Source organism: Manacus vitellinus, unplaced genomic scaffold, assembly GCF_001715985.3.
Source record: "Manacus vitellinus isolate BGI_N305 unplaced genomic scaffold, ASM171598v3 scaffold_0_pilon, whole genome shotgun sequence".
In the NCBI taxonomy this organism is placed as follows: Eukaryota; Metazoa; Chordata; class Aves; order Passeriformes; family Pipridae; genus Manacus; species Manacus vitellinus.
The window spans coordinates 30,307,202-30,315,952 of record NW_021938789.1 but is presented as its reverse complement, the minus strand read 5'-3'; the positions used below and the strand labels follow the sequence as shown (position 1 = coordinate 30,315,952).

Here is an 8,751-nt window from a genome sequence, read left to right as displayed (position 1 = left end):
CACACCAGAGACCTCCCACGGCCACGCAGGGCAGACAGGGAAAATAAACCACCGACAGCTAAGCGGGACGGAACCGAGCGGGCACGTCCAGTCTCCATGTGTTTTTCTCTTCTGTACACCAGACGTACGCAGAAGTGCCGTACGAGCAGTGCTATGAAAGTCAGTCAGGTTTGGCACGCCACAGCCAAAGGCCATACAACCTTTCTCTGTGCGGACTCCCCAGTGTGAGCGGTACCAGAGAAGGTCCGGCCCGACCCTGAGGCGCAGACACGGAAGCGAACCCCGACCCCCGACGCCGCATGTCGGAGCCGGGCCCACGCGGCCCGCCCCCGCCTGGCGAGCGGGAGGGGCTGGCGCATGCGCGGGCGGCACTGCCGGGGGGGCCCCGCCTCTCCCGGGCCCGCCCAGCCGGCACGAAGCCAGCCCCCCCGCTGGCGGTCGCGCGCCCGTTCCCTGCGCCGCGCGCCGCCGTTTCCTGCCGCGTCCGCGCGCCCGTCCCCCGTCGCGAGGTCGCAGTCCCGGCCCGGGCCCGGCAGGAGGAACATGAACACGGTGCCTGTCCCGGGCCAACTCGCTTCTTCGCCTTCTTCCCTGGCGTTGATGCGGCGCTCACCCTTTGTGCTTCTCACCCCGCTTTCAGGAGCGGCAGCGTGCCCGTCAGCATCGCGTCTCCGGGTCACGCTGTGGCGCGGGCGGAGAGGGCGGGAGCGCGCGAGGGGGCGTGCGGCGGCCGGAGGGGAGGGTTCGGGGGCGCCGGGCACGGCGCCGGGGCGGGTGAGGGACCCTGATGCCCGGCGGGGGCAGCTGTCCCTGGCCCCGGCGCGGGCCGGCCCCGTGCGCGGCCTCCTCGCGCTCCCGCCCGGGCCAATGGGGGAGCCCCGACGGCGGGGCCGGGCGGATTGCTCCGGGCGTTCCCCGCAGGGCCGGCGGTGCGGGACCGCCCGCGCCCTCCGGCCCTGCCGGGCTCGCGGGGCCCAACGTCCGCCGCTCGGACGGAGCGGCGGTCACGGCCGAGTCGAGAACTGCTGCCGGCAGGTCTGGGGAGGCAGGGACCCAGAGGAGCATACAAATTATCCTGAGGTCATCCGGTCGTAGTGCCTTTTCCTGCTAATCTGTAGTTCCCTCCGATTTCCCTGTTGACAGCCTATCGTCCTTTCTTGTCTGTGACAAGTAGATTGACTGGGATGGCTTCTCTTCTGCGAGAGGCACCAGATGTAGGACACATAATACCACATCAAAAGTGTGTTGCCCACAGACAAAATGTTCTGATGCAAACTTGTGCTGGGGAACCTTTATTTTTCAATTTTGGTGGTGTTTTGTTGTGTTTGTTTTTTTCTCGGAAGAGAAGTTTTGTCCTAGGACACTTCCGCCAAGTTAAGGATGTATGATGTGGAAGGCAATGGTTTCACACGCAGTTGAGCAGTTGTTACTGCCACCAGAGAGTGGTCTTTGGTCCCGCTTCTGGCCACATGGCCCTTTACCAGAGCTCCACGGGGGAATCAGGCTTGTAGGACACTTCAGTGAACTGCTTTAACTCAGCTAATGTTTTTTTGTTTGGTTGGTTTGGGCCCAGATTAGTGAGCTAAAGCAGCCCATCCCTGAAAGTGTTTAAGGCCAGGTTGGATGAAGCTCTGGGCAACTTGGTCCAGTGAAAAGTGTTCCTGTCCACGGCAGGGAGGTTGGAACTAGGTGATCTTAAAGGTCCCTCCCAACCCAGGCCATTCAATGATTCTGTGATGATTCTGTGGAGCTTTGGAGCCACTCGAAGGTAAGTGGCACCATTGGATGACTAGCAGCAGGATTTGAGAGGGCGGATGAATGCAGATAGAGAGTGGGGACTGCCATCGCCTTTCAGCGTGGTTTAATACCACAGGAAAAGAAACTTCATATTTAAGCTAGACTGAGGATTGCAAACAACATAAAACTGGCATAAAAAGCATATTTGTGAGTTTTATGGTGAGCTCAGTGTATATGAGTTAGCATGCTAATGCCTAATTTGGATGAAATTTATATTGCTAGTGCCGTCTGTGAGGCACAGGTCTGGTATTACTGAGAGATGTTACACCTCAGTTGCTTGTCTTGAATTTCTGCATTCTGCAGACCCCAGCCTTAGGGCCTGCTACTGCACAAGATTGGCAGTGCTTAAGAAGTGAAGTCAAGTGCTTGATAAGGTTTACTACTTCAAAAGATACTGCTTTTTGCAAAGGAATGAAAATTCATAGCAAGACTTAAATCAGGAAGTTTTGGTGGTGTTTTTCTTAACTAGTGTCCCCAAAAGTGTTTTGTCCGCTGGTAAACAGATTTTTTGTTGTTTTTTTTTTTTAAATTACCAAACTTAGTTTTTTAAGAAAATTATATTTTAATTCATTATTTTCCAAACTGGAATAAATGTAACTATGAAGTTCATAATTAGTAAAAAATTTGTTACATTAGGAATTAAGATTTGTAGCTGATTGTCAAGCTGATTGCTTATAGTATTCCTCTTTGTAGAGGGTAAGTTGGGTAAATTGATAAGCTTTATGAGTACTTATGGAAATATCTGCCGTGTGTCTGTTTCTTTTTTTTTCCAGTTTCTTTTTCTATTGCGGTTTAGTATGGCAAGGTCAGATATTGTTCCAAATGTGGCTTTTTAATGAAGCCTTCCAAAATGATATGATTTTCCATAATGCAGAGGAAAATAAGCATTTTCTTTATGTTGCTATTTATACTGTACAGGGATAAATCTCAAAACTTGTATGAACTACACACCTAAACTCATTTATCGGAATGGTTGGAGTGTCCTGTACAAGACTGAGCACTAGAGGCTTTTTTTTTTTTTGTGGAACGTTGAGAAATAATATTGAAAATGCTTGCCAGGAGACAGCTATGCTGACGGTGTTCCAATCAGATTTATATATTTGGGCATGGCTAACACATATTTTACTAAAATGAAATGTAGTCCGGTTTAGATACAGGGAGGTACAGATTTTTGTTAAGAGGAAAAGGTCTGTAGGCTACATGTATGTCTTAGACCAGTACGCTGGCAAGGCCTGTCATTCAAAACTAGGACATCTTAATTTCTGGAAGATAGGTGATAGTTTGTCATGTTGATTATGTTTTAGCCAAAAGTGTTTAAAACAAAATACAGAAAATGGATGAGAGAAATATCTGATAACAGTCATAATTTATGTAATGTGTAAAAGACAAATAATGAGAAAGATTAATCTTGTGTTTTGTTTTGTCTTAGAAAAAATGTAGAAGATTTCACTGGACCTAGAGAAAGAAGTGATCTGGGATTTGTCACATTTGACATTACTGCAGATATCCTTAATGGAAAAAATGTTTTTCCAGCTTTTGAAATAAGAACACTTTGATGTCTATTTTTGTTACCTTATAATCTTCACATGTTCGGGACATGGGGAAACTAGCAATTTGTCTTAAAATAAAATTTAAAGCAGGAAAAAGTAGTATTCTGCATAGCTATGGCAGTGAAATAAAATAGCTGCTTGGTCTCTAGTAGATGACAAGTTGCTTTCTCTTTTTAATGCCTGCTTTTAAAATAGTGAATGGCAAGTGCAGTTTAACATCTGAACAGTATTACTATTGAGTGAAGTTTATATTGGTGGTTTGAGGAGTGAATTAATGATAGAGTTTATATAGCATACTATTGTGATTGTCATACCAAATCTAGAAACTGATGCACCTTTCAAACTCATTTTGTCATGAGGCTTTTAAAGTTCTAGTTGCATAGAAGTACCTATATTCTTTTAAAAATAAACAAACCATTGTAATCCTTTACTTGCTTAGGTGTTATACTCTCTAATATTTAGCATTTAATAGTATGAAATTCATTGGGAAGCATATGATGTACTACAAAATTTATCACATTTTTTGTCCTCTTTCTCAATTACTATTACAGTTTTGCAGTTTTCTTTTGTATTTCTTTGCTTCCCTTTTAGCCTGGGTTTTACTGGGGAAAGAGAATTGTGTTGTGGGCATTTCTGGGTTTTTTTCATTTGTGTTGAGTAAGTTTTTAGACACTAGAAGGGAATTATCCTTAGAATTTAGGCTCTTGAGAAAAATCTGTGTTTTCCTGCAGAAGTCAGTACCAAATATGAGGCAGCATGCTTTACCTCAGATGATTACACTAAGCCTTGCTTTGCAGCTGGACTGAGATTGCTGGGATTTTTCCCTGTCTACTGTTTTTTGTCACTGTTAGGCAAGACATTGATTACCTTTGTGTTTCATTTTCCCTGTTTTGAAGAACGCTATGTTCTGTAAGCAAACCACACAAAATACAACATTGATAATGAATGCTGGACAGACTAAATCAGATTTTTGCAGGTCTGTCTTGCACAGCAATAAGAGGATTATTTTTTTTTATCAGATGGAAGCAGGAGAGGTAAGCTCCTGAGTCTGAGTTTTACCTATTAAATGCTTATACATATTAAAATCAGAGTCTGAAATTCTAAAATAGATGCATGGATTTGTGTGTAGTGTATATAGGTAGAAGCAGAGCAAGGCAGGACAGGACCTCTAAAAGAAATGTTCTCATACAAGGATTAGTCTGCAATATGTGAGCATAAAGGTTCCATGGTTTAATGGTTTCTAATAGTAGCAGTAATTTTATTTTTTTTTGATAAAGAGTCTGACTTAATCTTTCATGCCTGACATAAATAAACCTTGCAGTGTTTAGAGCTGTAAAATGCAACTATCTGGTAGGGTTTTTTAGTCAAAATTTTTAAAGAAATACAGGTACATGGGCTCTCTTAACTACAGGAAACAAGTTGTTAGTCCTGGGAAAAATTAAATAAAGTGGCAATTAGAAAAATAAACTAGGCAAAGGAAAGGAAAGGATACAGTTTTCACGAACTCCTTTAAGCTTACTTAAGTTGTTGCTAACTTTTGCAAGTGGTATGAAATCCTCCTATGAAGGGGATCTTCAGAATCTTGTTTGTTATTTTCAGCTAGATGACAAACAATGTTCAAGTAGAATACCTCTACCTATTCTTGCGGTGACAGCAGTTAAATAATTTATTCTTTCCTTTCTTGCCTTTTGAATTAGTAGCTTAAAAACATGATTTAGTCTTGATGAATGAGTGGAAGATGATACAACAGATTTTGAGGCTAGTTAGGGAATCTATTCTTGAGAAAATGGCAAATAGAATACTAAAGAGGACTGAGAAAATTTACAGCTAATCTTTATTGAGAGTTAAAAGGATTTTCCTTAGTAGTCACACATGGTGCATTTTATTGTTAAATAAGCAGACAGCTATTTAGAATCCCAGCGTTATTATACTCAGTCTCAAATGGCAGTCATCAGTTCTTTACTGTTTATCAAAAATCTGAGCAGAGTTTTGTTCCAGTCTAATGCGCTTTCTTTGTTGTCAGTAGGTAATAAAATTTTCTAATTTCTTGTGTCCTTTCCAATAGTAAATACTTTCCAGCTTCTAACGTCTCCAATGTGGGTATTAGAGGCTCTTTGAATACCCTACGCTCTGCCAATTTTGTATTGTTTATTATTATATTGTTTAATGTTACTGTATTTCGATCCACAATTGGATACTAGAGTTCTCTGATAGTATAAATAATTGCCTTGAGGATATTTACTGAAGAATTCTGTCATGCCTTTTATGTTAAAGGTTTTATAATTGTCTAGCCGAGGATTCTGGTTACTAACTACAGTGTCAAATATAGAACTCTTAAATCATTGGAAGAAAAATAGTTGTTAGATTTCATAAATAGCAAAAAAAACCCAACTAAAAACCTGTCACTTTAATAAGATTAAAATATATGGCAGTGCTCTGATTTATGAATAAGACGAGGTATATTGAAAGGTAAGAACTCTCTGTAATTATCATAGTCTGTTCAGATCTAGTAAAAGTAAAACAAGGTTATGTAAGTACAATATGGTATTTTTCTTAACTTGCATACATCTGCAGAGTATATTTGACTGGAATGTTAAACAATTGTTTCTATATTTGTCTGCAGAATATTCAACGAAAAACAATGTAAGTATCAAAAAGAAGGTTGAGGCAATTACCCATTTTAGTACTATAGCTATTTTTAAACTTTCTGTAGTTCTGCTGGGAAGAATTAAGGCACCAGCATTTCCTACTAGCTTGGGCTGTTTTTACTGGCCTTCGTGATTGTTATTTTCTTGACAGTTTAACTGCAGGGTGGGAGGTTCACCTTCATGAGACCTGACTTGATATGTTACTAGTAGAATGGGAGAAAAGTAGCACATGCTTTGTGTTGCAATACACTTGCAATAGTGTACTGTAAACGAGTTTTTTCACTTATTTTCTCTGTCCATTTTACTTTTTCCTAACACTCTGCAGATGACTTCAGTTAGAAACAAAATATAGTGGCTTTGGTCTGGCCTGGTGTGGTGGGTCTTTTGTTCATAGGTCACAGAAGTGTTTGCCAATACCGGTTACTGTAGCTCTGTAATTCATGTCATATCTTGTCATACTCCTTAAAATAATTGGCCTTGTTGCATCCTTTAAGTTGCTACTGATGTTGTTACTTTGGGTAGCTGAAGATGCTCTTCACTGATCTAATAGGAGCTGTATGGAACAGCCTATGGAAAAATTACTTAAATGAAACACCATGCTGCCATGGTGCCACTGAATTCGAGTTAAAGCTACTGTGGTCATATTGCAAGGATACAGCGAAAGCTTGAGGGGGTTCTTAACTTGCTGCACAAAACTATCTCACCACTTTTTTTCCTTTTTTTTTGAGGGGGGGTTATGCTTGCAATTCAAGTTGAGATTTCTTCCTTTAAAGTTGGAAAAATGTCAATACTTAGGCAGTCATGATAGCTCAATTTAAGTCCCTTATTTATAAATATTGCTTTAAAAGTTATTTACCTTTGCAATTCAAAAGGAAAACCCATCATGCTTTGTAAGTCTTCCAAAGCTTATGACTTTTTAAGATGGCTTTCTTGTGTTTTATTAAGGTGTTCCTTGTTGTTTTCATTTATTCTGTTCCACACTTCACTGTGTAGCAGTACTAGATTCCCCTTCTGTAAGGCATTATTTTGTTAAATTAGTTATGAATTGCAAGCGTGTACTCAAGGGTTTTCGGATAAATAATGCTATGAAATTCCAGTGTCTGAATGTGATCCTGTAAGGTACCTTACTGACTTAATTATAATTGTATTTTTAGGCTCTAAATCAAGTGGTCCTCTGGGACAAAATCATGTTGAGAGGAGATAACCCAAGGCTGTCCCTAAAAGACATGAAGTCGAAGTACTTTTTCTTTGATGATGGAAATGGTCTCAAGTAAGTAAATCCTTTTTTTTATTGCTCTTATTCATGGTATCTTGATTTACTCTTATACTTTGTGTTTTATATGCATGTTTATTGATGTGGTAAGGTACCTATATTCTGTCTGATACTCTGTCAGCCTGTTGAATCTTCTGGGTTTCTGATTTCACTATTATTGGAATTGTTTCTGTGATGCACTCAACTCCAAAGGAGTTAAGGGGGAAAAAAAAAAAAAAGTAGGTATTACTTCATGAAGTAACTACATAAAAATAAAAAGCTTACTGTCAGTGGACCAGAAAAACAGTCTGTATCCTAATGTATTTAATATTAGTAACTGTTAATTAAATTGGTTGAGTATTTGTGCTGATAGTCTTTGTTGCTTTTGCAGGGGAAACAGGAACATCACTTTGACTCTTTCCTGGAATGTTGTACCAAATGCTGGCATCCTACCTCTTGTAACAGGATCAGGACATGTGTCTGTACCTTTCCCAGATACCTATGAAACAACAAAAAGTTATTAAATTATAGTACTGAATCATAAGCAAGATATTTTTATACTTGTATATTGTGAATACATTTTATTACGGTTTCTTCTCACATCCCATGCAACTTTTCAGTGAAAGGAACTTAATTTCCTCAGGTCTAACAGCATAGAAAAAGGAAATTAAAGTTCAGGTTTCTTTTTTTTTAAATAAAACATTAAAGCTGAAACTTATGGGAAAGGTAAATTGCAGAGTAATGGTTTTGGGAGGCGGAACTGAGGATTTTTTTATTTTTTTTCCTGGCCATCTGGGTATAGAGCTCTTTTTCTTTTAAATAAATATTTTTAAACCAGAAGATAGTCTTCCTGTGTTTGGGCTTTTTTTAAGTACTTGTGATAGTTATTTATTTTTTGTAGAACTCAAATACACCTTCTGGAGCTAGTTTCTGGGGGTACCTGAAGGAAACAGCTATATCCTGTTTTACAGCATTTTGCTAAATGCATGCTTAGCCTGTTACAGTAGGGTAAGCTTGGTCCTTTCTAGGACTGCCAACAGCTACATGGAAAACTGATAGTTCGTTATCTGTCAGTCAGCCTGTAGATCTTGTTTTCAGTGTCACTGATGTAGCCCATCCAGTTCTGTATTATAGATCATTTTAATAACTGCTTATAATGCAGCAAACTGGAAGAATAAAAAGAAATCTATTCAGCATGAGTCTTAAGACTTTCAGCATCAGACATAAGGATAAGTCAGTAAGAAAAGTAAAAGCTTTAGGTAAAGAAAAGCTGTCTACCAACAAATCTCTTGATTTTTGTTGGGATCTGCTCAGCAGAAAGAATGAACATGCTTGTTTCAGAAGGGGTTGAGACAACTAATATTAGAGGGGACCTTCCATAGCAAGAAATGGGACAGATGTTGTCCAAAACAGTCTGGGAAAACATTTACAAAATAGAGGGTTTCCCCATGGTAAGATAGAGTAATTGAGACAGATTTACCAGCTTGAGTAATCTGCATGAATT

At 40.3% G+C, this 8,751-nt stretch overlaps 1 protein-coding gene across 2 annotated transcripts; it reads left to right on the top strand.

Annotated features, from left to right (window-relative positions):
• The first annotated feature begins 493 nt into the window (after positions 1-493).
• On the top strand, positions 494-8,087 carry SPCS3 (signal peptidase complex subunit 3). Of its 2 annotated transcripts, none has more exons than XM_018070685.1 (5): positions 494-683; positions 3,227-3,300; positions 5,914-5,990; positions 7,150-7,265; positions 7,639-8,087. In XM_018070685.1, exons 1-5 carry the CDS (start codon positions 544-546, stop codon positions 7,769-7,771), a joined length of 540 nt encoding a protein of 179 aa, XP_017926174.1. In that variant the 5' UTR covers positions 494-543; the 3' UTR covers positions 7,772-8,087. The 2 variants fall into 2 exon arrangements, with proteins under 2 accessions (XP_017926174.1, XP_008923053.1); XM_008924805.2 differs by lacking the exon at positions 494-683 and adding an exon at positions 1,353-1,768.
• Positions 8,088-8,751: the final 664 nt, after the last annotated feature.